The 26,675-nt window shown below is 46.7% G+C and overlaps 1 protein-coding gene across 5 annotated transcripts in view; it reads right to left on the bottom strand.

The window, feature by feature from the left end:
* PDE4B (phosphodiesterase 4B) overlaps nucleotides 1-26,675 on the bottom strand; it is a 174,720-nt gene that overhangs the window by 131,677 nt on the left and 16,368 nt on the right. For 3 of the 5 annotated variants that reach the window (XM_032117501.1, XM_032117502.1, XM_032117500.1), the window contains 2 exons: nucleotides 22,352-22,461; nucleotides 20,213-20,448 (listed from right to left, as the gene is read on the bottom strand). In XM_032117501.1, the coding sequence (XP_031973392.1) occupies nucleotides 20,213-20,448; nucleotides 22,352-22,393 (278 nt within the window). In that variant the 5' untranslated portion in view covers nucleotides 22,394-22,461. Of the gene's footprint in view, nucleotides 1-5,312; nucleotides 5,850-20,212; nucleotides 20,449-22,351; nucleotides 22,462-26,675 lie in introns of those variants that run through there. The other 2 variants (XM_032117503.1, XM_032117507.1) reach the window with 1 other exon arrangement.

The raw sequence follows: 26,675 nt of genomic DNA, 5'->3' as shown, positions 1-26,675 counted from the left end.
CCAACAGGAAAACCTCCTGGAGAAACCATTTTGCCACATAAAATTTCATTTCAGTTAAGCCTGTGCGTGAGGGTTGGAGGTCAGGGATTCTCCAGGCAGGCCTCAGCCACCAGAGATCCTCTGGGAATGTTTATTCCTCAGAGATCAGGACACTGCAAACATTTAAAAACTTACTTAAAGGGATTAAAACTTATTCAAAGGTATTAAAACCTTGAGAAATAATTCCTCTGAGAAGGAATCTCCTCCCCTCTCCCCTTCCCAGGGAATGCCTGAATCCATCAAACTCCAGTTATCATTAATTCAAAGATCTGTTGTATTTTGCTGGAATTTTGAACAGCTGGGCACTCTTTTAACACCATCTTTCCCCACATATGTGGCCGGGGGATGAAGGAAGTTGCTCCTTTCTGTTTTCCATGGGTTTAGCCAGGGCTGGGAGCCAATTTCCCTGGAGAGAGCAGATGCAGGGATGGCACAGCTGGTTCTGTGTTTGTTGTGTGGGCTTGTTTCTGTCTCCTCCTCACCTCCGTGTCCTTTGCAATCCCTCCTCCAAGTGCTGAGGCACTTTCCTTGGAGATGGAGACAGATGGGAGAACATACTCAGCTGAGAAAAAGTGAGGAACCTTCTGCTTCCCCCCCCATCCTTTTCCCTGTTCAGCTTGTTTCTCCTGGAACTTTCAGTGGAGAACTGAGCAACACACTGTGTCCAATCCCAGCCCCAGGCTGGAAGAGAAACTGCAGGAAGCATGGGAATCATCCTGTTTTTTCCACACTGGGAAAAGAAGCTTGAAATCACATCAACAGAGGGTGAGAAACACAAGCAGAGCAGCTCATCAAAGCACAGCCAAGGGTGTTTCCAACACTGGGATAGGGAATGCATCCTGCTAAATATGGAGCGCAGTGGAAACGGCTCCAACAGCACATCCTGAAGAATCCTGGAATCGCCGAGGTTGGAAGAGACCTCGGAGATCGGCATCACCCAGCGCTAGTGACAGACGCTGCGTTTGATCCAGCGCGGGAATCGGCTCCTCCACGCCAAATCCTGGGAGAAGGTGCCCAGAAGAGCTCAGATTTGGGATCCTGGAATGCCAGCACAGGGCAGGGCCACCTCAGCAGAGAGGGACAGGCAGGGGTGGCACAGGGAGCCACCAGCAGCACCTGAGCTCCTCCAGCACCTCCAAACCATGGGGGAAATCCATGGATCTTATCAGCTCCAGGGAGCCACCAGCAGCACCTGAGCTCCTCCAGCACCTCCAAACCACCACAGAAATCCATGGATTTTATCAACTCCAGGGAGCCACCAGCAGCACCTGAGCTCCTCCAGCACCACCAAACCCCCAGAGAAATCCATGGATCTTATCAGCTCCAAGGGGCCACCAGGAGCACCTGAGCTCCTCCAGCACCTCCAAACCACCAGAGAAATCCATGGATCTTATCAGCTCCAAGGGGCCACCAGGAGCACCTGAGCTCCTCCAGCACCTCCAAACCACCAGAGAAATCCATGGATCTTATCAATTCCCATTCTCCTCAGCAATTCCAAGTAAACACTCTCCAAAATTCCATCTTTCTGAAGCACATTCCATGGAATTCTCTCCTATTTGGCTCCATGATCATAAAACCCAACACGATAATTTGATCATTTCCATCGCCTCCATTAAATTTTGCAGCTTCCAGGAATTCAAGAGCTCCGTTGTTACTCACCAGGCTTGGAAAAATCTCAACTGGATTGTGCCATCTTATTGAACTCCCTGAATTCCACCACGGGAGATTGTTGTGCCATGAAAACTGAGCACGTTTTCAAAAAAAAAGATGGATATTAAAAAGCAAATTCCTGGCAGTGTTTTGCTGCACTGAGGGATAACCAAGAGGAAAAGCAGAGCAAAATTTCCTAATATTTAATTTCTGTTCTGTAGTTCTTCATCAACAAGGTAACAGGTAATTATTAAATTAACGAAGCTAAATGTGAATTAATTTGGGGAAAACCCCAAAAAAGTCTTAATTAAGAAAAGACAATCAACATCATATTGTAGAAATCCCTTCTTTAAAAGCCCAGCAGGGCCTGAATAAATAAAAACTGAGTAAGTGATTTAGGCTGGATAAGTATTTCCAGGATCCCAGGAGGATCAAAGGGACCTTAAAGCCCTTCCCATTCCCATGGGCAGGGAATATCCCATATCCCACGTGGCTCAAAGCCTGTCCAACCCAGCCTTGAGGAAGTATTTATAATTTTGAGGATAAATCCAGCAAAACAAAGGAATCTGTTTTATAAACTGCAGAGTGCACTTGGGAAACGCTGAATTTTGGGATCTTCCAAGCTCTTCCTCCTGGGAAGGAGTTTGCTATGGGTGTAAAATGGATGATTTAAAGCTCTTGCTTGGCAAAAATAAGATGGAAGAGGTGTAAAAATCAAAGATATTTTTAAAACTATTCCTTTGGAATCCTCAAGATATGGATGGGGAGAGGGAGAGGAGACTGTGGGCTGTGGAATGGGAATACACTGGGATTTGGCTGGCAGGAGAAAGCCCTGAGGACCATCTTCAAGAGATGCTGTTCCCTCTCCAGTCACTCCAAAGGAAACTCTCCATGCCCAAAATTTCCATGGCTTCTGCCTGCCTTTTTCCCCAAAAAATCCCCCCAAAATGCACCAAGGGATATGAGGGGAATTATCAAAGGAAGAAGGAGCATATGGAATTCTGGGATCTCTGAGGCAAAACTGACAGATGCAAGACAGCAACGAGACTGGCAGATTGTGGTGGAGGAAAATCCCAAAGGCTACCGAGGTTTTGTGCTGTTATTTTATGGGAATGAGGCATTTGGAGATGGGATCCAGGGCTTGGAGCAGGCAGGGATGAGGCTGACACAGGTTCAGAGGTCACTGTGGTGACATGTGGATCGTGGCCAGCGGAAACTGCCTTTCCCTGAGGAAAAGAACCATGTGGATCGTGGAAACACCTGAATCATGGCCTTATTCTTAAAAAAAAATCCCTCAGCATTTGCTTTCCTTTTCTTTTCTGGGCAAGATCTGCTGACTGGATATGGGAGCAGCCTGTGGTGACACAGATTCCATCAGCACCAGCAGGAGAAGGGAACTGCCGTGCACGCAGTCCTAAAAGCAGGAGAAGGCCTGGGAATAGGCAATTATTTCAAAGGGAACGAGGAATGAGGGGAGGCAGCAAACTGAAAAGAAGAAAAAGGAGCAGAAGATTCCTCCCACAACAGCGTCGACGGGGTGGAAAATGCTCATTTCCCACCCCAAAGTGAGGAAGTTCCCTGGTTAGGAGGCTGTAAAAGTCAGACATTCCAGAAAATCCAACATGGATTAATTCCCTGGCCTGGCACTGCTGCGTGCTTGGTATTTAGTGCCCGTTTACTCCCGAGGCGACTCCTTTGCTCCCCAGCTCCCACAAAAGGGCACCTTATGTAAGTGGCATTTGGTTGAGCACAGGTGAGGCTGCTCCATGCCCTGCATCCCAATCCCACAGCTCCTCACAGATCCAGGGGCTCAGCGGGACCCCCCTGCCCACGGCACACGTGGAACAAACACCCTCCAGACTCCAAGGAAATGCTGGAGCACAGGGAAATATTTCATTTAAACTGAGAAGGCAGCTGGGCTTGGCGTGTGGTTTGTGCTGAGGGTGTGCTCACACTCAAACATTCTTGGAACCTTTCGAAAGGTGATTTTCTCCATTTCTACAATTGTTTCTTTCTTATCTAAGCTTAAAACTGTTCCAAATCACCTGAGATTAAAAACTTCTAAAAACTGAGTAGAAAACCTTCCCTTTTTTTCCATTTGGAGGGACCCCACCTCCTTCACAAGTTGATCCAAGTTCCATCTCCAAATGAAAGATCCAAATTCTTTTTTCACCAAACAATACAGATGCTCAGTGCTGAGCCTGGCCACATCCTGCTCCCCCCTAATTCCCATCTGGACCATCTCTCCCTCATTTCTCTGGATAGGCTGCTGGGATCAGATGAGCTCCATGACAGATGTTCCAGGGAATTAATGTGAATAACCCTAAACACCAGTGACTCCAAGCAATTAAAATCCCGAAGAACACTCTGGAGCTGCTACAGCTCATAACCAGCTTCGGGTCGTTATTACTGCTTGGATTTAAATAAAAAAAAACCAAAAAAAGCAGGGAATCTGCATGATTCCAGAATTCTGAAGGAATGGGAAAGTAATGGATAATATTAAAAAATTCACATTACCCAAAGTTTTCTGGTCCAATTCCCACACTCAACTGGTGCATATTTAAGGAGACTTTTGGGATTTAAGAGGTGGATCATGCAAGGCACATCCAGAGGAAATTTAGGAAATGAACCAGTGAGATCCTCATGGATTTTCCTGCATTTTATCTTTTGATGGCTGTTTATGGTTTAAGGAGGATAAGTGACCCTCAGGGGCAGCCCCAATCAGCTGGAATGGCACCCAAATTGACTATTTGGGGTTAGAAAATTGTGGGGAGGGAAAAGAAGACTCTCAGCCAGGATTCCCTTGGAAAAAAAGGTGGAAAGGAGGGAGCTCTGTAGCCAGCAAAAACTGTCTCAAAGCCTTTGCCAGGATTTAACTCCGAGAGTGCCCTGCTCCAATCGCCCTGTGCTGAGAGAGTGACGGAAAAAACGCGTCCTGAAGGCTCTCAGATGAATTCCTGGGCTCTGAAACGAATTCCTGGGCTCTGAAATGTGTTCTGAGAGGGATTAATGGGTCCTGAGATGAATTCATGGGCTCAGAAATGAGTCCTGAAATGAATTCATGGGTCCTGAAATGAATTCCTGGGTTTGAAATGAATTCATAGGCTCTGAAAGGAATTCATGGGTCCTGAAATGTGTTCCAAGATGAATTCACGGGCTCTGAAATGAAGTCATGGGCTCTGAAATGAAGTCATGGGCTCTGAAATGAATTCCTGGGCTCTGAAATTATTTCATCGGTTCTGAAATGCACTGATGGGCTCTGAAATGAATTCCCAGGTCCTGCAATGAATTCCCGGGCTCTCACACACAACCACACCGCGCCTGGGAAAGTTGCCGGCTGCTGCCTTTGTTCCCGGGAATAAAGGGCTGGATTTCTCCGGCTCTCAGGAATACAGGGCTGGATTTCTCCGGCTCTCAGGAATACAGGGCTGGATTTCTCCCGGAGAACAGCGGCTGAATGACAACGGTCAGGCCCTGCATTAAACATCCCCTGGCTGCCTCTCTGCTCTATTCACTAGCAGGAGAACCCGTGAGCGACCCGCGGCTCGTCCTCCCCAGTTCAAACCACAGCTACACTGGTGTTAAACCCAGTTTAAACGCAGGTGACGCCCGGGAGACCTTACCAAGTGTGTGCCACCGTGAAGCGACGGCGCTGGCGGATGCTTTTATTCACCAGCAACTTTCTGAAAAAGCAGGGAGAGTTCCTGGGCGAGCTGCGAGGAGAAATCTTTGGCGACGTGGGTCTGTTCCCGGGCAGCTTGGGCAGCTCCAGCTCCAGGTGCATCTGCTCTTTGAAAGTCCTGATGTAAACCTCGGCCTCGGGAGTGGCGAGTTCCCGGGAAGGCTCCCTGGCCGTCATCGCTGCGGCGCTGGGCGAGCTGCGAGCGCTCAGGGCTCGCCACGGGAGCGCATCCCCCGAGCCCCGCTCATTCACCGGGCTGCGCTCCGAAGGCAAAGCCCGCCTGGAGCGGCATAAGCGGCAGGGTGATCCGGCAGCGCTGCCGCCAAGCCCCGCTCAGCCCGGCTTTCCTGGGAGGATGCTCCCGGTGCTGTTGTGTCAGCGCTGGCGGGGCCGCTCATGCAAAATTCATCGCTCCAGCATCCCGCCCTCCCCGAGCGGGAGAAGCGCGGCGCTGTCAGGAAGGCGCTCCGGGAACCGCGCAGCCTGCGCGCCCCGCTGCGCCCGAGCGTTCCATTGAGAATTAGTTTTGCCCGCACCGCCGTGGCTCCACCCGAGCCGCGCTCATTGGCTCGGGGTTATTGTGACAGCCGGACTCTGTCCTGCCCTGCGGGGAGCGGGCGGCACTCCCAGGGAATTTTAAGGACCTGTCCAACGTCCCGACGTTGCTCTCGGGCACACCCGGAGAGATCCCCGGCTCTGGGAGAGATGGGAGAGCGCTAGGAGTGGAGAAAAAGGCTAAAAGGGAACAGAAACAAAGGCAAGGAGTACTGTTCTGCGGGAACAAAGCATGCAGGAATTCCTGCTCCATGGACAGGCTCCACTGTCCTGGGATGCAGAGCCGAAGGGTCAAACCACTGCCAGATCAAAGGATAGGGAGCTGGCGAAGTTAATGCCAATCCATTTAGGATTCTATGTGTCTAAAACAAAAAGCTCCAGGAATTTTAGCTCTGGATGTAAACACAACAAAAGCAAGTTCTACTCTTCCAAGAATAAAAAGCAACATTCAGGGAAAGAAGTCAAAGACCAGAAGCTGAGTGTAAGAGCACAATAAATCCCTGAGGGAGGGGCAGAGCACCTTTTAAACTGGTCAAAAATAGGTGATGAAAAATTCAAATACAAGAAATCTTTTCGAAGCAGGAGGAGACAGGGAGAGCATGTGGGGAAAGTGCTCTGATTGCACAGTGCAGGCATCAATTCCACAGCAAATCCCTGTCCATTCCAGTGGGTTTTCCCTCAAATATCCCAAAACACTTGACAGGAACACCAGCCTGCCTTCCTCAGCTTCCAGCAAAGCTTTATCGCAGAGAACTTCCCTATAGAGGAGCTCCCAGACATCCCACCCAACCTGCCCTATTCACCATTCCCAGGTATTACAAACCCAAATAAACCAAAATATCTGCCCAAGCCTCACTCAAGGGCAGTGGAACTGCAGTGGGATTCAATCCTGACAGGTTCGGGCAGCAGCAGAACGGGAATATTGGATGCTTTAGGAATTATGTCGTGGTCGGCTGGGATCTGTTACTGACACGCAGGGAGAGACAAAGGGAAGCTTGGGAGCTGAAGGAGGAATCAAACCCACACAAATGTTTTGAAGCTGGAATTCCCAACAGAAATAAAACCTGGAATTCCTAACAGAAATAACAAATGAACTTTCTAACTCTGATGGGATATTGGAGAGGGTTTCTGAGGATACACTTGCCTTTTCCTAAAGCTTTTCCAAGGGCAGGGGGACAGAGGGAAGTCACCCTTGAAGAGCACTAAAGGTGTTTTCCAATGTGTCCATTAAGGGAGTGCTTCCCATCACCTGGACATCCATCAGCTGGTAATGAACTGGCAGCCCCACAGCCTGGACGAGGTCCTGTGGTGAGATGGGCACAGAAATGCCAGCAAATGGAGCTGATGAGAAGGGAGAAGGAGCCTGGGGGAGGAGGAAAGGCTCCATTCCCTTGGGAAAGCAGAAGGAGTGGGAATACCAAGCACCACCCACCCAGGGAGCCGGAATGCAGGGGTTTCTCCAAGCTGAGGTTGCTTGGAGCACTTTGAAGGCTGACCCTGAGCAGAGGAGGTTCCTTTTTTCCAACATCACGCAGCTCCTGGTGCCAATGGATCCACATTTCCCCGACAAAATTCCCTGGGAAAGGTCCTAGCACAGCTCTCCTGGTGCTCCAGCTCCCACCCTCACGCTGCCAACTCCTGGTGTTCCACACACACAGGACCAACCCTGCAGCCAACAGCTCCGTATTCTCCATGGATTTACAGCCTGGAATTCTGGCCAGACACGCTGCTTTACTCCAGGATGAGCCAAGAGGAGGTGAGAACCAGACACTGGAGCTGACTGGCAGGAAAGCCTGGGATGTGAAAATCCTGGCAGGAACTCCCACAAAGGAATTTTGCTGTGTTTGCTGAGGTTACCTCCAGCAACAGGAGAGATGGCAGATCCTGAACACCCCAGGAACACGTGGGACTGGAATACCCTGTCCATCAGCACAGATTATTGTCTGCAGACCAAGATAACAGTTCCATCAGAAAAGGGGTCAGAAATATGAAGGAATTGTTGAGGAGGAGGAAAAGATAATTGAAGGGAAGTGTCTGGCAGGAAAATGGGACCACTTGGAAGAAACAGGACAAGCAAGGAAACTTTCAGCAGTGTAAGTGCACTTGGGTGAGATTCCATCCACGCTTCCAAACTCCCTGAAGAGTCTGGAAGTGCTGGAAGTTTTAATATATTTGATTAAAATAAGTGATAGGGTGGGAAACAACATTTCCAAGCCCGCAACTCCTCAACAAAAGCTGATCTGGAGTGTGCTGAGAGCAATTGCTAAGCAACTAGAACACATCTTTTTTTTCTTTAGCAGCACCATTATTTACCTGTTCCCAAGTCCTGATAGCCAGGATGGAATAAAACCCCAGGGAAAAGGGAATTGTGAAGTGTCCTACACACTCCAGTAGCAAAGGAAAAGCTTTTAGTTGACTTTTCACAGCACTTTCAGCCAGGGGCACAGTAATTGGCCAGAGCACATTTAGATAAGAAGAGTCAGAAACTCCGCTCTGTTGCTCCAGTCATTATTCCATCCATCCCAAAGGCATCCCAAAAAGATGAATCTCGCCAACCCCACTGCAAATTAATTACAGAAATCATTTAAGAAATTATTTCAAGGGATTGTGCTTTGCTGGTGCTGCTCAGACTTCTTTTTCCAAGCAAGGAAACCCAGGGAAAAGATTTTTAATGAAGTACAAAGTCTCCTGTCCAGAAATCCTGCCTGGTAGAATTCCCTCTTTACCAGGAAAAATAAAATCCTTATCAAACTTTGAAATAATTTGAAAATTAAGATTATTTTTTATAAAATATAAACCACAGATTCTCTCTGGGTGTTTTAATTGCTGTTCAGTAATTTGTTATTTAATCCATGCAATATCCATATGCTCCTGGAGCAACAGGGGCTGTTCCTTCGTTAGTCCTGGAAGGGCTTGGAAGGTCCCTCACCCACATCAGATTCCTTGGCTTAAATCAGGCACAGGATTGGAAGGCCAGGAGAGATGGACAATTCCAGAACATTTACTGAAGCTGAGAATGCACAAAGGAAGGATTCAAACCCTTAAAATCCCTTCTAGACTAAAATTAGACCACATTTGATGGGAAATAAAACCATTATTGGGCCAGGACTTTATGGAATTTCACTGCACTGTCCCTACTTAATGTGGATTTCTGCCAAATGGGTTGGGAAAGGATCCACAATGGATTTCCAGGAGAGAAACTCCAGGAGCCAATCAGCTCCATTAGCTCTGGGAGAGATGAACGTGAGCCTAAAGAGCAGGCAGGGAAATCAGCCAAAGCACATTCCCGTTAGGAAATAAAAGGAAAAGAGGAATGTCTGGCTTTGGGAAGGGGTGGAAGAACGAGATTTTGAGGAAAAAGGGAAAAGCAAACTAAGCTAAGGCAGGAAAAAATGACAACTTTGTCTTGGACTAAACCAACACAGCAACTGGAGAGAAAGAAGAGGGAATGAGAAGGAATGAGAGAGTGGAGAACACGGGAACAGTGATTTGTACTGGAAAATAACTCAGTGCCACAGACGGCAGCAGAGGACGGAATAAATGAGCGGTGGGAATGTCACAGGACTGACAGGGATGTGATCCTCAGCTCAGCCCCTGAGGCGGCAGCTGGAAGTGCCAGGATGAGCCAGCACCGGGAATAAATCACAGCAACCCCGGGAATGGGAGACGGGCAGAGATGTGAGGGGGGAAGAAAAAGAATCAAGGAGAGAAATGTCTGCAGGGAGACAAGGAGAACATCAATGAACTGGAAGCTGGAGAAGGGAAGCAGCCAGGAAAGGGATACCAGGGAATGGGGCTTTAATGGGGAACTGGAAGTGGATGAAAATGTGAAGATAGGGAATGACAGGCAAGGCTTGGAGTGCGAGCAGGGCTGGGAGGAGAGAGCTGAGAGGTGGCAGCGATGTGGAAAGGAGAGCTGGGAGCAGCACTGCGAAAAGCGGGAGAACATTCCAAGGAAATGCAAAGCTGGAGGGAAGGATGTGCTTGTGGCACAGAACTGAAACCCCTGCAGGGATGGAGCAGCTCTGGAGACACAACAGGAGTGGAGGAAATGGAAAAGAAAGGAGAGCAGCACGGAAGGGACTGACACAAGAGAAAATGATACAAAATAAATTCATTTTTCCCTTATTTCCCTTCTGTCACATCCAAGAGATGCCCTGTGTCCATCACACTGGTGACTGCCACTAATTCCATCAGAGACAGATCAGTCTTAATTAATTCCACTCCATCCTAGTCCCAATTTTACTTTAGCTCCCTCAGAGTAGCAGCGAACCTACTGCTAGGCTCGACTTAAACACGAGACTGGCATTTTAACCACCACACCGAACTGTGATTTCACCTGAAAAACAGGAATTCACCACTGGAATTTGAGCTGCACTGGATCAGCCACATCCCCCTGCAAGGCAGGAAAGCAAAGCCCCCCTTCCAGAACACACAAACCAATCCCAGGGTTTAACAGGAATAAAAAGGGAACAGGAGAGAAACACCTGGGAGCATCATCTCCTCATCTGTGATAAGGGGCTGAGGATGTTTCCCAGAGATAATGTGGATGTCCCATCCCTGCGAGTGTCCAAGGCCAGGCTGGACAGGGCTTGGAGCAACCTGGGATAGTGGGAGGTGTCCCTGCCCACGGCACGAGATGAGAAGATCCTTAAAATCCCTTCCAACCCAAACGAGTCTGGGATTCTGTACAATAAAATCTTCAACGCTCCCTTCATAATCTCTTTTTAACAGAAGGCTGAGCAAATCCCAGGAAAATCTTTCCAGCCCAAAAGCAGAAGGTTTCACAGTGCTCAGCTGGTTAATTTTTAAGGAAAAAACTCCCCAAAACCACCTGCCTTTGCACCTGCTGCCTCCCAGGCTGAGCTCCTGAAGGATGGCTCCATGACAGGAAACTCGAAATTACATGTTTAGGATTTTCCTCCTCCTTGCCTGAAAGTTTCCTGCTGCATGAGAAGCAGGAATCCATCCCTAATTACAGGTTTATGTGACAAATTCCCCACGTTTGAGAGGCAAAAAAAATTAATAACAATCCACTGTTTTTAGATTCCTGTTGGGAGATAAAGTTTTTCTGTATTTAATAATTTAAAATGACACACTTTGGATCTCCATTCCCACAGATGATGCGGAGTGTTTGGGAAGGCAGCCTCTCCTTATGATTCCGTAGCTTTTCCAGTATTAAAACACCCAGTATCTCAACAAGGCCAAGAGGACCCAGAATATTTCTCAGATCAGTCCCAAAAAATCAATTCCATCTTTAGGAAACATTCCCTGGGAGTTGGGAGTGGCTGGGTGCTCATCTGCTCACCCTGAATTAATTCCCTACGTCAGCCAGGCCTGGTTCTGTTTGAGCTGAGCTTTACAAGGCATTCCCTGGCACAGGAAAATTATCTGCATTCAGAACATGCACGAAGGAGTTGGGAATAACATCAAACCTGGAGCTTTTCCCTTTCCAGTTGTCCTAAACTGGATTTGGAACAGTTTTTTCCATATTAAATCCCCCACAAAACACAATTTATCTGCCACAAATTACCATTTCTTACCACACTGCAATGCTCCCTTTTTCTTACAGGTATTTCTGCTGTTCCCTCCTAGTGACTGAGAATAAATTGATATTTACAAATTCATTATAAATTTATATCATTTATACTTTTATCATCAAATTACATAAGCCACCAGGGCGTGATGTAAGAAGAGAATTTGCTTAGCAACTTGGGATTGTGCCTGATTTATTCCCAGAGAACACTGAAATGCCTTCTATATATCCAGACTGAGTAATCCCATATGGCAGAGCAATCTGTATTAATTGTGATTATTTCCTCATTTCACAGCTATAGATTCATCTATTGCAAGTTAAGTAGAGGAGGAGATATTTGTAATATATTACCCAAAAAATTCAATTTATTCCTCACGGCCAGAGACCTCTGGGGTGACTCCAGAGAAAGGAGAAGCCAATGGAAAAAATTCTGAAAATTTCATACATGCTGATGAGAAAAGGCTTTGTTCTAATGCAGAGATGGAGCAGGGAAAATTCCTTTATGGAAAGGGTTTTCCAGCCCAGGGCAGCGGTGGAGTCTCCTTTCCTGGAGGAATTTAAAATCCATGTGGATGTGGCCCTTGGGGACACGGATCAGTGGTGGCCTTGGGGAATGGGTGGATTTGATAACCTCAGCAGCTTTTCCAACCTAAACAATTCCATGATTTTTTAATACAATGACAAACACGAAAAAAACCCCAAGTATTGCTCTGCCATTTCTTGGTACTCCCAAACAATCCCATGGATCTAATCCAGGCACCCACTTTGCCAGGCCATTTTTGCATCCTGCCCTGGATTCCCATGGAAAACTGCCCAAAAAAAGGGACAAAAAGGAATGTTTAGCTTTGGAGCACCCTCCTCTGCCTTGCCACAAAATGACTGAAATCATCTTCACGAGCCAACAGATTTCTCTGATATTGGTCTCACAATGGCTGAGGAACAGAAAATTCCACCAGTAATCCAAGGTTTTGTATTTTCCTCCTGCTTTTCCAGCCTCTCAGTTGATTGACAGGATATAATTCCAGTTTCATTCCAGTTATTTTGATTTCTTTGTGTCTCAGATCATCACCCCCTTCTCAGCTCCCTCGGATTAACCAAGATCAGGTTTACAGGGTGGATTTATTTATAGTTATTTTTCCCTAAGGAATTCCAGGCAAAATTCCCTGTTCAACAACTCCAGCTTTGCCAGTGCCTCATGTTTGGGAGCTGGGAAAGAGCGGGATTTGCTCAGTTGTCAGAATTCCCAGAAAGCTTTGTCCATTATGGCTTAATTAAAGGAATAAATCCACAGCCAAAAATCCTCGAGAGCAGCTCGGGGCCCCTGCCAATAAAAACAGGGTCAGGGAGGAGGTGGCTGTGGCCTGTCCAAGGACATAAAAAATTCCATGATTTTTTAATGGATAAGAAGTCTCCAGTGATGGGTCAAAAGCCTCTGGAGCTGCAGTCGGGGTGAGAACGTGGCTGAGGCAGCAGCGCAGGATGATCCCACATTCCCAATCCTCTGCTTCATTCCAGTGACATTCCCAGTGTTATCCAGGCCTCTGTTCAAAATATTCCAGCAGGGAACTGCCACAAAAAGTCTGGAAATATTCCAGACGTGGGTACTGAAAGCACACAAGGAAAGGTCCAAAGGCATCGGAGCCCTCCCCAGGGCCAGCTGGAGATGGACCACGAGGAATTTGGGAAACCGAGGGAGCAACTTGGCCACAAGTGTTTAAAACCAGGATTTATAAGTGGATTTTGGTGAATTTTGCTTGGGAAATCACAAAATCATGGAATCACAGAACCATTAAGGTTGGAAAAGACCTTTAGGATCAGCAAATCCAACCCTCAGGCAGCAGCACCTCCATGTCCACCAGTGACCGTGTCCCCAGGTGCCACATCCACGTGCTTTGGAACACTTCCAGGGATGCTCACTCCAGCCCTTCCACGGACAGCCTGTCCCAGTGCTTTGCACCCCACTGCAGGAATTTTTCCCCAATATCCAATCTAAACCTCCCCTGGCACAACCTGAGGCCGTTTCAGCTCATCCTATCCCTTGTTCCTGGGAGGAATGAGAAAATCTGTGTGGAATAAACTCCAGGCATTCAAACGTCCCAAATGACAACACCCAGGAGAGGCAGAGGGGCTGTCAAACGGACATGGAATGATGCTGGAAGGCAGAGGGAGGAGCAACCTCAATATATTCCCTAAGTCCTTGTCAAACAATGTTGGACTCCATGGGTTTCTCCTCTATGGCAGCGTGAGGGAGGAGAGGACAGGTGATGGTGTGCAGGCCAAAAACTGCACAAAAATAACCAAAAACTGAACTAAACCAGCCAAAAACTGAATGAAACCAACCTAAAACTGAACTAAATCAACTAAAAACTGGACAAAACCAACCAAAAACTGAACTAAATCAACCAAAAACTGGACAAAACCAATGAAAAACTGAAGAAAACCAACCAAAAACTGAACTAAACTGACCAAATCCTGAACAAAAACAACCAAAAACTGAATGAAACCAACCAAAAACTGAACTAAATCAACCTAAAACTGAAGAAAACTGAGGAAAAACTGACCTAAACCAACCAAAATTGAACAATATGAACAAATTGAAAATTGTTCAATCCAATATTGAACAAAGCCAACCAAAAACTGAAGGGAAAGAATCAAATCCTGAACTAAACCAACCAAAAACGGAACGGAAAGAATCAAATCCTGAACTAAATCAACCAAAAATGGAACAGAAAGAATCAAATCCTGACCAAAGCCAACCAAAAACTGAACTGAAAGAATCAAATCCTGACCAAAGCCAACCAAAAATGGAACTGAAAGAATCAAATCCTGACCAAAGCCAACCAAAAACTGAACGGAAAGAATCAAATCCTCAACAAAACCAACCAAAACCTGAAGGAAAAGAATCAAATCCTGACCAAAGCCAACCAAAAACTGAAGGAAAAGAATCAAATCCTGACCAAAGCCAACCAAAACTGAACGAGAGCCATCTAATCATGGAGTCATGGAACAGTTGGGGTCGGGAGGGCCCTCAAAGCTCAGCTCGCTCCGAATCCCCGGCCTTGGACACTCCCCAGGCTTGAATGTCCTGGATCAGCTGAGACCCAGCGGGTTCTGAAGGTAAAAACAAACTGGGTTTGCTCTTTCCTTTGAGATGAGTTATCATTAGTCAGAGAATTCTGTCAAACTCGTGTCTGATTCAGCTTTTCCATCAAGTCTATTTCCATAATTTTCATTTATTTTCTCTTCGAGCGAGGGTGAAGTTTGAAGAAAATATTTCAGAAGCTTCGTTGTCTTCTGCTGATTAACAGTGACTCATTCCTTCCCGTTCCACACACACCCCGAGCTGTCTTTTTGCACTCAGGGCTGAGGTGTATAATTAAAACTGAAGCATTAAAAGCCTTTTTTGGTGTGTGCCTCTGTTTTCTACCACTTTTATCTCCAGGCAAATCGTGCAGCTCCAAACTTCAGGCTGATCCTTAATAAAATTATTGGGATCACCTTGCAATTCACACAAAAAGGGGGTGTTGTGTTTGGAGCATTTAGAGTAAAATTCAATGAATTTAATAAATGTAAATGGATTAAAAGATTAGGTGGCAACAACAAAATAGAAGTTGTGGCCAAAAAGCGATTTCGAAATAATGATAATTTTAATTCATGACCTATGATTAATCCATCTTAAAATCCCTCTGTGCAACTACACCTGGTATTAATCATAGGTATTTTATTTAGGCCTCCAAGGAAACATAAAGTTTTTGGAAGCTGCAAGAGCTCCAGAAACGGATGGCACCAGCCAAAATCTAAATATAGGCAGACAAAACACTTCTCTGGGTATTTTTAGCTGGGAATTAACTGCAGAGCTAAGTCAGAGAGAGCAAAATCACCTTTTTTCCCAGGTTTTTTTGGGATAGGTCGGCATTTGGACTGACACAGCAGCAGTGACCACTGGATATTCAGGGTGCACACGGGTTTTTCTGGATATAAAGGATTTTTGGGGTTTATTTTTATAAAAACTCCAGGATTTGAGGTGGGATGTCAGATGTGACCCCCCCAAACCCCTGTGAGTGCCACGCACCACCATGGCTTGGGTTCATTGCTCTGACTGAGCCTCTGTTCCATGTGGGAGTAACCCCATCCCAAGGAGTGCAGGAGATGGGATATTCCCTGTGGGAACACTTCACAACATTGGGAACAACCCCATCCCAAGCAGTGCAGGAGATGGGATATTCCCTGTGGGAACACTTCACAACATTGGGAACAACCCCAGCCCAAGCAGTGCAGGAGATGGGATATTCCCTGTGGGAACACTTCACAACATTGGGAACAACCCCAGCCCAAGCAGTGCAGGAGATGGGATATTCCCTGTGGGAACACTTCACAACACTGGCAATAACCCCAGCCCAAGCAGTGCAGGAGATGGGATATTCCCTGTGGGAACACTTCACAACATTGGGAACAACCCCAGCCCAAGCAGTGCAGGAGATGGGATATTCCCTGTGGGAACACTTCACAGCGTGAGGAAACAACAAATTTTGGAGAAGTCGTTTCCCTAAATTCTCCATCACCATTTCCTCCTCCACCTCTGTGAGGTGTTAAAATGGCAGCAACAAGGATGAAAAATCCAAGGAATTGCCTCTTCCCACACCAAACCAGGCCCCTGCTTCCCACTTTGGGCTTTTCAAATGGATTCCAGCTTTGGTGCCCACCTGTAATTTTTATGATCCACCTGCAGACAACCCAGGGACTCTCATCTCCCAGCAACATTCCCAGCTTTTCCCACTGGCCTGAGGGATCCCAGCACTCCAAGCTCCCACCAAACCCAGATTCCATCCCCAGGAACAAGCCCTGAACAGACCAGGAAATATTTGCACCGACTGAAAACAAAATCCCAGAGCAGACAAAATCCTTCAGGGCTGTTCCCAGATTCCTCCAAGACATCTTTGATATTGTTGGGAAACGTAGGAAAAACCCCAGGAATTCTGAGTTTCAGGATTAGGTTTCCACAGACATTTCCCAGAAACAGCAAGGAGTAATTAAAACCTCTTTTCCCTGTGGATTATGGGATGTTCTGAGGAGCACCACTGACCTCCTTTTCCAAGGGAAGGAAATGCCCCCCAGAAACACGGAGCAGGCTTTGGAAATCCAGGAGGGATGTTCAAGCAGAATAATTGATCCTGCTCATTAGCACAAAAACTGATAGGATTTATGGAAATTATCCATATTTTGAACCAGTTGATGTCCGTCCTGTGATTTAAATCATTTTAAATAGCGGTATAAAAATTAAAACCCCATTTTAAAGTCTTTTTTCCTTCAGGTTTTTGATTTTTCACACCACATGGGAAGCCAGCTCATCAATTTTTTTTCCTGTTTCAAGCTTGCAGCACATTCCTTCAGTTCTCATCTACGGGAATTTGAAATTAACTACAAAATAAGACTCCACTTTCTCAAGGTATTATCTCAAGGTCTGGAACAACATTGAAAAAACAAAACAAAATTTAAAAAAAACCCCTCACACTTCTCCAAAACATCATTTCCTTCTGAATTTCTGGGACTCATCTTACAATTCCTGTTAAAGTTTCCTAAATATTTCCTTTCATCCACAGGATTTACAGACATGGAAGGAGCATCTGCTTGGTTTCCCAGCCTGATTCCAGCTTTATTATCCTTAATTCTCCATGCAAATCTCATCCCCTTTATCATTCTAATTCTCCTTATCTAGCCCTCAATTAATCCCCACTTATCTATCCCTCAATTAATTCCCATTTTATCAATCCCTCAATTAATTCCCATTGTATCAATCCCTCAATTAATTCCCAACAGCTTCACAGGCTCTTCACAGACGAGACGGCTCTGGCTGAAGCCAGAATTCCCAAGGAAGGTTTGGAGTCACTCAGTGCCCAAAATTATCCCGAATTTCGGTTTTATTTAGCTTTTCACACTGTTTTTAATTTGCTGCCCACCACCACCATCTGGAGAACAACGGGAGTACTACAGGAGTAGAGACTGAGTAGATTTATCCCAGTTCCAGGAAGGTTTCCAGGTGGATGTGGGGAATAGGATCAATCCCTTCATATTTTCCTTTTAGATTCTCATTCCCAGGCTCCACAATAAAATTATTCCAGAAGAAACAGCCCATAAATGAGGGGTAACAAGGCAGCAAGTCCATATTTTAATAAGGCATTTAATGCCATATCCTAAGTATTTACCAGACCCACTAAATCCTAAAAAAGTGCATATATTTAATATTAAACCAGATCAGCTCCTCATGGAATTCCTAAAGCCTTGATTTCCTCATGCTTTGGGATTCACCATAAATCCCATTTTTGTTTCAACATCAAGATCTGCTGCAAAGCCTTCAAAATATCAACATATCCCCACGCACCTGAGGGAAACCTGGAGAAATGGTGGGAATGAGCTGCCAAATCCAACCCAGGAGATGCTAAGGATCAAAAAAATTGGGAAGAGAACTCTTTTGGATGCTCCAAGTGCAGCTACAAATTTATTCTTCACACCCTAGCTCTTCCCTCCTGCCTGGATTTCCTATCACAAAGCTGGAGTTATAAAATATGGAGCAGGATGGGGGAAACATTGGAACAACTTGGATGAAAATAGGGACAAAAATTGTGGAAAAGCAGCTTCCAAGATTTCCCCACTCAGATCGTCACCTGAGGATCTCTATCCCATATCCCTCCTGCCTTGCAGCATCCATAAAAGCTGTTTTGTGTGACTATTCCCTTCCTTTTCCACACAAAATATTATTACATCACAGCTGGTTTGGAATTATTGCTTTGGGATCAGCCTCCCTTTTTTTTTTTGGCTGGTTACCAGCAGCTGTCTCCAGAAACATTTTCCATGTTTTATCCACTATTTTTTTTCCTTCAAATCCTCAATTAATTTGGTTTTTGGCCATTAATAAGCACTGAGTTTGCAGTTTTGTTGGACTTCTATCCCATATCCAGGATCATCTCCAACTTCAACTTTCCATGACTCCACAGCTGGGCTCCCTGAGAGGATGGGCAGGCCCTGAGTCACTGGGAATTCTGTAGGGAAGAACTGCCTGGAATGGGGTAGAGCTCAGTGCTAACCTGGTCCAGAACTCCTCAACGCCTAAAACTTAAATAAAAAATGGGAATGTTCAGGCCAGTTCTTTTAGGATGGGCCAGTGTAAGTGGTCAGGGAGGTGAAGATTGGGATTAAATAAAAAATGGGAATGTTCAGGCCAGTTCTTGTAGGATCAGCCAGTGTAAGTGGTCAGGGAGGTGAGGATTAGGATTAAATAAAAAATGGGAATGTTCAGGCCAGTCCTTGTAGGATCAGCCAGTGTAAGTGGTCAGGGAGGTGAGGAGGATGCAGAAACAGGAGCTGGGACAGTGCTGCATCCCAGTCACACCAGCAACTCCCAGTTCCTATGGAAAACTGGGAATCTTACAGCACTACAGAACAGCAACAACCTGAGCAGTGTTGTCAGGGCTCCCTGGGATCGGCACACACCGTTCCAGGAAAATCCCCATCCATGGATTGCGCTGAAACGGAAAAGAGGAGCAGCGGTGCCCTCTTGTGTTCCAGGGAAACTGCTGCTAAATCCACGGCGTTTCTCCCAAACCATGGACAGAGGCACATTCCAAGCTCTGAGCGAATCCATCCTTCCAAGTCACCCTATGGAAAGGCTCCCGCTGGCCTGGCAGTCGGGAATACAAATTCCTGCCCCACAAAAGGGAACATTTGCACAATGCCACAGAGGTGAACCAACCCTTTTATTGCCAGAATTCCCAATCCATCTAAAATTAGGGAACTCATGGCTCCATTTATCCCAGCAATTAAATCACAAAACCTGGACAAAAGCTCCTGCAATTCCTCTATCTCAGCTATCCAGGGCAGTTTAGAAATCCTATTTTCAGCAGGAAAACTCTTTCCAAAGGACTTTAACAAATGGATTTGGGATGTCCTCTAGAGCTGCTTGAATGCAAACTGCGGAGCGCTGAGCTTAACAGAAACCCAGATTCCAGCTGGGAACAATGATGGGAACGTGAACCAGCAAATGGAGCTGAGAGAGGAAAGTTCAGAACCTAAAGCTGACTCTAAACCCAAAGCTGAGAGCACAGGATTTAAGGTGACATTGACATCATCTCCATGTTCCTACGACAAGCAGGACACACATCCTTCTTTTGCCATAAAATCCAGTTCCAGCACAGGGACACTCAGGGCTTTGCCTTCCTCCTCTCCCTCTGGATTAATTCCCTTGTTCTGGCACTTGGCATCAGCTCCAGTTTTGGAACTCACCCTGGAGCGACCCCCTTGTAATCAGCTCTCTGATGGTTTCTCGGGGACTTATCTCGAGCTTAATTTTAGATCCAGTGGGGTTCTTCCCAAGCCTTTTTCCTCCCACAAGAGCCAGAAACATCCAGAGAGTTAAAGCCTTTTCCTCAACCATTTGTGGAAGTTTACCACCACCCTGAACTCGTATGGGTGCCAAGTCAGGAACAAAAATCCTCCAGTCAAGACCGGAATCAGAAGTTTCAGGCGAGTTTTTTTAACAAAGTAGAATTTCCAAAAAACCACAAAAATAATTTGCTTCATAAACTTACATCCACGCTACACCAACATTGATCAATCAGATGAAAACATATCATCTGTGTGTTTAAAGTTAAAAACGGAGGAAAAAGCCTATTTGAAACCAGAAAACAACCAACCAACCAACCAACCAACCAAATTAATTCCTAAAACCACAATTAGACGCGACTGATAGGACCTACCAGTCGTGGTAGGTGGTGATGGCAATGCTGGGAGGCGGCAGCAGGGGCAGCGTGGTCGGCCTGCACACGATGTCCCTGTCGGGTGTCCTGGCCCTCTCCGTCTGCCGCTGGGACAGCGGCGGCAGCTGCAGATTCCCCGAGCAGCACCTGCGGCCCCTCCACAGGTCAATGCCCAGGGCGTGGCTGGAAGTGCTGTAGGATTTGCTGAGCCCACATTCCAGGTAATCCAGGGAGTTCTGCAAACACACAGAGGCCACTCAAGTTCCTAAATTCTGCAAACAAAGGATTTCCTCCATGAGGATAAACCACAATTCTGCAGCCAGAGTTATGGCAGGAGATGAGAACTCCACAGCTCCAGAACCTGGCACAGCCTGACTGCTCTGCTTTTTATTGTGTCATCATCAATGCACTTGGAAATTCACTCAGAACTCATCCAAGCTAATTCCAACCTCACTGAACACTTCCTCTCGAGAGAGGAACGTCCAGCTTGGCTCCCCTGACACTGCTGGGAGAAATAATCCCCAAAAACCCATTTGGATCCTTCTCCACACAACCCAGGGACTCTCATCTCCTGACAGAACATTCCCAGCTTTTCCCACTAGCCTGAGGGATCCCAGCACTCCAAGCTCCCACCAAATCCAGATTCCATTCCCAGGAACAAGCCCTGAACAGACCAGGAAATATTTGCACCGACTGAAAACAAAATCCCAGAGCAGACAAAATCCTTCAGGGCTGTTCCCAGATTTCTCCAATTTGACCTCTGTTTTGATCAGTTGAAGCTTTTCCCTCTTCTAATTCCTCCTGATTTTTATTTGAAACACCCCCATGATCTCAGAGTGGGCTGTCAGTCTCCCAGAAGCTCATCCAGGAGTTCTCCCACAGCAGAACAGCTTTGGTGTCACCCAAAGAATTCAGCTCCTCAAAGAGAGTTGTCCAAAATAAATGAGGTTATTTTTGTATTCCATGTGATGAGCTTTCAGGAGAAGCTGAATTTAATCACAGAATGTTTATCTTTATGGCCACATTGATCCTCTTCTTCTACCTGCTCCCGAATTTTGATTTTTCCAAACCCTAAATCCCTCTGTTCACTTTCCCGATAAATCCCTACCACATTCCCAGCCAGGACTGGGGACCCAGAGAAAATGAGTGAGGTTTAGTTATCCATCATCACTTATTAAGTCCTTCAGGACTGGTTGGACTCCATGATCTTGGAGGTCTTTTCCAACCTAAATGATTCCATGGAATGCAAAGCATGAGCTCTCCATTGTCTTTCACAGCCCAAAATCGGGTGGAAAACACTCCTGGGAATGGCAGGAAGGAAAACCCCTCTCCTGCAGGAGGATCTGGCTCCACCTGCCTTTTCCAACAGGCTTTGGTAATTATTTGTAATTATTTGAGAATGGCCCAGCAGGGTTTTGTGCCTTCTCAGCACATTTGAGATGGTTTTCCATGAAAATCAGGACTGAGGACTGAGCAGATCCAGCCTCGTGCTCAGGAAAAGGGCCCATGGAGCTGTGCAAAACTTGGGATAAGAGTGGGAAACAACACTTATTTACTGGAGAACTGCTCCAGGATACACCAACCCTTATTTTCCACTCTTTTCCTAAACATTCCAAGTGATTTCCCATTTTTTGGGAGCCCTATGACAAACCAGCCAATTGAGGCTGTGGTTATCAGGCCATCATTCCCAACGGAGACATTTCCCCAGGGAATGGGATCTGGGGTTCAATTATTTGGGAATTTCCATGGCAATTAGCAAAGGTAATAACGAAATAAAAAATCCATCATCATATCAAGCGTTGAGTTGTTGAAATACCAATATATTTATACATAAAAAAGGTGGGGTCCAGAGCAAATACTCCATAAATCCCACCAACATTCCCTGCCCACAGACCACCAGCCCATACAAAACCTGTATAAAACTCCTCTAAACCTTTCACAGGTTCCTTTTTTAATGTGCTGGGCTTATTTTCTGCTTATTATATAAAAATCCTCCACGATGATCCGTCAGCAATCAAAGCCAAACCAGATTATATTTAAAAAATGAGACAAAATCAACTTTTTAGCTCATTTTTACTACGGAAAAAAATGGAAAAGGAAAGGGAAAAAAGGAAAACTAGAACTTCAGCAGGAACTCACCTCATCTGCAGTCACTGTCATGACACTTCTGCTTTTCTTCATTATTGAGATTTGAGTGCAGCCCCGGATAAAAAAACTTCTGGTGAATGCAATTTCTTCCGAGGGGCAAGCTGAAAGAAAAAAAAGCAACCTATTTTTGAATAACCAGCTGGGTTTGCTAACAAATGAACTGCTAAATTCAGAGCTGGTTTATCCCTGGCTCCCCATTCGGATAAAATTATCGAATTAAGGCTGGAGAGAAGATTTTTAAGCTCATCAAGTCCAACCCTCAAGCAGCACCTCTGTGTCCCCTACTAATCTGTGTCCCCAAGTGCCACCCCCACGCCAGCGCTGGCTTCCCACACTTCTGTTTCCCACTCTTATCCCAAGTTTTGCACAGCTCCACGGGCCCTTTTCCTGAGCACGAGGCTGGATCTGCTCAGTCCTCAGTCCTGATTTTCATGGAAAACCATCTCAAATGTGCTGGGAAGGCACAAAAGCCTGCTGGGCACTTCTCAAATAATTACAAATAATTACCAAAGCCTGTTGGAAAAGGCAGGTGGAGCCAGATCCTCCTGCAGGAGAGGGGTTTTCCTTCCTGCCATTCGCAGCTGGGGCACTCCCAGTTGTTTCCATTTCCTTGGGCTTCCTCATGCAGCACTCCCATTTATCCCTCCCTGGCAGCCAGAGCATTCCCAGTGCTCACATGCACACCACGTTTGTGGATGGTGCTGCTGCAGCAGTGCCCATCCCGGGGCTGTGGGATCTGGGTCCCAAAGCACCTCCCCAGCTTCTCTCCACACAGGGATGGGCAGGGATGAGCCAAGGACAGCAACAAGGACTCGGGGATGCTTCCCCCAGGATCCACGGCCATCACCAGAGCCAGACAGTGGGAAAAACAGGAGTATGGCCTGGTGGAACCCTGCTGTTATGGTAAGAACCCACAGGAATGACCTGCGCAGCCCCAGGGTGGGTTTAGGGTTAGGATTAGAGTTAGGGTTAGGGCAGGACCTGCCCAGCCCCTAGGGTGAATTTAGGCTTAAGATTAGGTTTAGGGCATGACCTGCACAGCCCCCAGGGTGTGTGAAGGGTTACAGTTAGGGCAGGATCTGCACAGCCCCAGGATGGGTTTAGGGTTAGGATTAGGGTTAGGATTAAGATTAAGGTGTGACCTGCACAGCCCCCAGGGTGGGGTTAGACCCTGGAGCAGCGGAAGGTTTTTTAAAACCCCGAAGCGTGGCAAAATTCCATCTCCACAAACCTCAGCTGGCTCCTCACCCTCAGCACATTTAGGAGTGAGAAAACTCATGGAATCATGGATCATGGAATCATGGAATGCTAACGTGGAAGAGACCCCAAGGATCACCTGCTCCCACCTTCCTTGGCAGCACCCCTGTCGGGACGAGCCCCAGCACCCTCTGCAGCTGAACGTGTCCGGTGCTGGGAATGCACTGCTGGGAATGCACTGCTTCCCTGGGGAATGATCCCATTGTGACCAATTCTCCTCCTGCCTCCAAGAGCCTTCGCCCTTCCAGCAGCACTGAAGTCGTGCTCAAGGGGCAGAGTCGAAGTTTAGATTAGGTTGAATGATTTTATTGATCTTCAACAATGATGAGAAATTAAAACCCTGTTACTAAAAGGATTAAATGATCCATTCCCAGATATCAATGTTAAATATTCCCATGACATGCACACAGAGGGATAACATGGGATGACTGCTTGCTGCCAGAAAAAGAAACGGATTCCCCTTTATATGTTGGCAAAATCCATGGAAAAACCAAAAGGAAGCAGCAGAATTGTGTTTAATGAAGTCCAATTTGGGCTTAATAAAGCCCAGTTTGGGGTGTTTGTCACTGCCCTGCTCTACAGGGATTGGGATCCCAACACAAACTGCATTTCCTTCCTGAAAATGTGCAAGTTCACAAACTGGCATGGAGAAGTAAGCGAAGACAAAATAAAGAAACACCCACAGAAACAAATATCCAGGGAAACTTCTGAGAATCACGGAATCATCAAGGCCAGGAAAAGACTCTAAGATCATCAATTTCAACCAGCACCACCTTCACATTCTCCACTAAACCTCAACCCACACATTCTTTGGGGAAAAAAAATCTGGAGGAGTAAGAGTTTAAGAATATCTCCAAAATTTTGCTGAACTCCAGGATCAGGCTGGACAGCAGGAAATGGGATGTGGAGGGATGGACCAGGCTGACTCACCTGGAAGATCATTTCTGTGAAAATCTGAGGCTGCTCACACCACAACTTTATAAATATTTATCAATTTGTCCAAGCAAATTTAAGCAGGACACGGATAAAGACAAAACCCAGCTTTTGTTCTGTGGGAATTGCAGTTCTGAGGCCTGAAGAAAACCCAATGCTTCCTTTAGTCATGACTAAATTCCCATTAAAATCTGACTCATTCTTTCCTGTGCCTTCCCAGGAAAATCTGACACTTGGGATGAACATTTAAGGGGAGAATAAACCAGAGGAAAACACTCCAAAGAGGCTTCCTGGGAATTTTTTCCTCACGAACTTTTTCTCATTGATGCAGACTTTTATTACATGCAACGAGTTCCTCTCCAGCACCCAAATCCTCCAAAAAAACCCTGTATCCCAGAGGATTGGTTGGGTGTGGGAGCAGGGAATGCTGAACAGCAGCAAAGCTTTGGATTTGTTACTAATTTGTGAAGAAAAATCAGTGCTGCAGTTGGGTGTAAACTATTTTCTTGGAATATATCCCTACATGGAATATGCATTTTCTTTTTACACCTGAAGATTTTTGTGTTCCATGCCCTTGTGTTTCAAAACTGATGAGAAAACGCTCCAGCAATTCCAGAGGGATCCAGCCAAGGTAGGGATTACAGGGTTCCCAACAGGCAGCTGACAGTGGTGAGGATAAAATCCCATGGATGCACTGGTTTTCCTGATTTTCCTACACTCTGGTTAAAAACAGCTACCCAGCTCATCCAGCGGGAAATCCTCTACTTAGAGAAATCCCTAAAACACATCCTCACACGCAAGTTTGGGAAGGTTTGGAATATGAGGCTCACATTCCATCATGGTGCCGTTCTCCCACGCATTTGGGCTTCTCCATGGGCAGGATTAAAGCCAAAGGGGGATGTGAGGAGCCCATTGATCCCCTCACCCCTGAAGATCCTCCTCTCTCCCAAAACACAGCCAAGGCTGGGTCAGAATCCCGTTCCTGCTGCTCCTGTGGAGCTGTTCCCTGGATGAACAGCAGCTTTTTGGAACAGCAGCTGTTTATCCAGCTCCTTCCAGCCTCTAAATCCAGTTCCTCCCACTTCTGCAGAAGGCAGGACACAAATCAACAGTGAAAAACCACAACAAACCCCAGTGAAAGTCCCGTAACACAGCACATCCTGCAGTCCCACACCTGTTCTTCCTCAACTCCACCACATTCCTGGAGCAGGATTTTTCCTCCCAACAAAATGCCGATCCTAAAAATGCTCAGAGATAAACCCAGGCACCTGAATTGAGAATTATTGGAGAAGCTTTGCTAAGGAAAGGGCTGGGATGAAGGAGATCATCTGATCCCACAGGGAATTACATCATTTGTGAACAGGGATTCAAACTGGATTATCCTTAAAATCCGTGAGAACTTCACAGGGAGAAGCACCTACTCAGACAGGGTGACAGCCACCAAAGAAAAGTGACAATCTCAGCTCTGCCTCTCCCAGGAGGAACATATGGGCTCCTATTTAACATAGAATCATGGAATGCTTTGGATTGGAAGGGATTTTAAAAATCATCCAGTGCCACCCCTGCCATGGCAGGGACACCTCCCACTGTCCCAGGCTGCTCCAAGCCCCAATGTCCAGCCTGGCCTTGGGCACTGCCAGGGATCCAGGGGCAGCCCCAGCTGCTCTGGGCAATGAGGAAGGAGGGAAAGGCTGGAACACTTGCAGAGAGTGTCACTCCAGCACCTCCCTGGGCAACTTATTCCAATGCCTCACCACCCTTCCAGGGAAAAACTGTTCTCCAGTATCCAACCTGAACCTCCTCTGAGGCCGTTCCCTCTCCTCCTGTCCCTGTTCCCTGCCAGCAGAGCCCAACATCCCCCCCGGCTGCCCCCTCCTGTCAGGGACTTGTGCAGAGCCACAAGGTCCCCCCTGAGCCTCCTTTGCTCCAAGCTCAGCCCCTTTCCAGCTCCCTCAGCCTCTCCCGGGGCTCCAGCCCCTTCCCAGCTCCCTCAGCCTCTCCTGGGACTCCAGCCCCTTCCCAGCTCCCTCAGCTGCTCCAGCCCTCCCTGGACACATCCCTAAGAATTTCCCAACCAGCCCCTTTTTGTTACTTATTTGCTGAGGAAAATGTTGTTCTTTTCTGT

This window comes from Corvus moneduloides, chromosome 9, assembly GCF_009650955.1.
Source record: "Corvus moneduloides isolate bCorMon1 chromosome 9, bCorMon1.pri, whole genome shotgun sequence".
Lineage (NCBI taxonomy): Eukaryota > Metazoa > Chordata > Aves > Passeriformes > Corvidae > Corvus > Corvus moneduloides.
The sequence above is the reverse complement of the archived record's forward strand: the minus strand, read 5'-3'. Positions and strand labels throughout refer to the sequence as shown.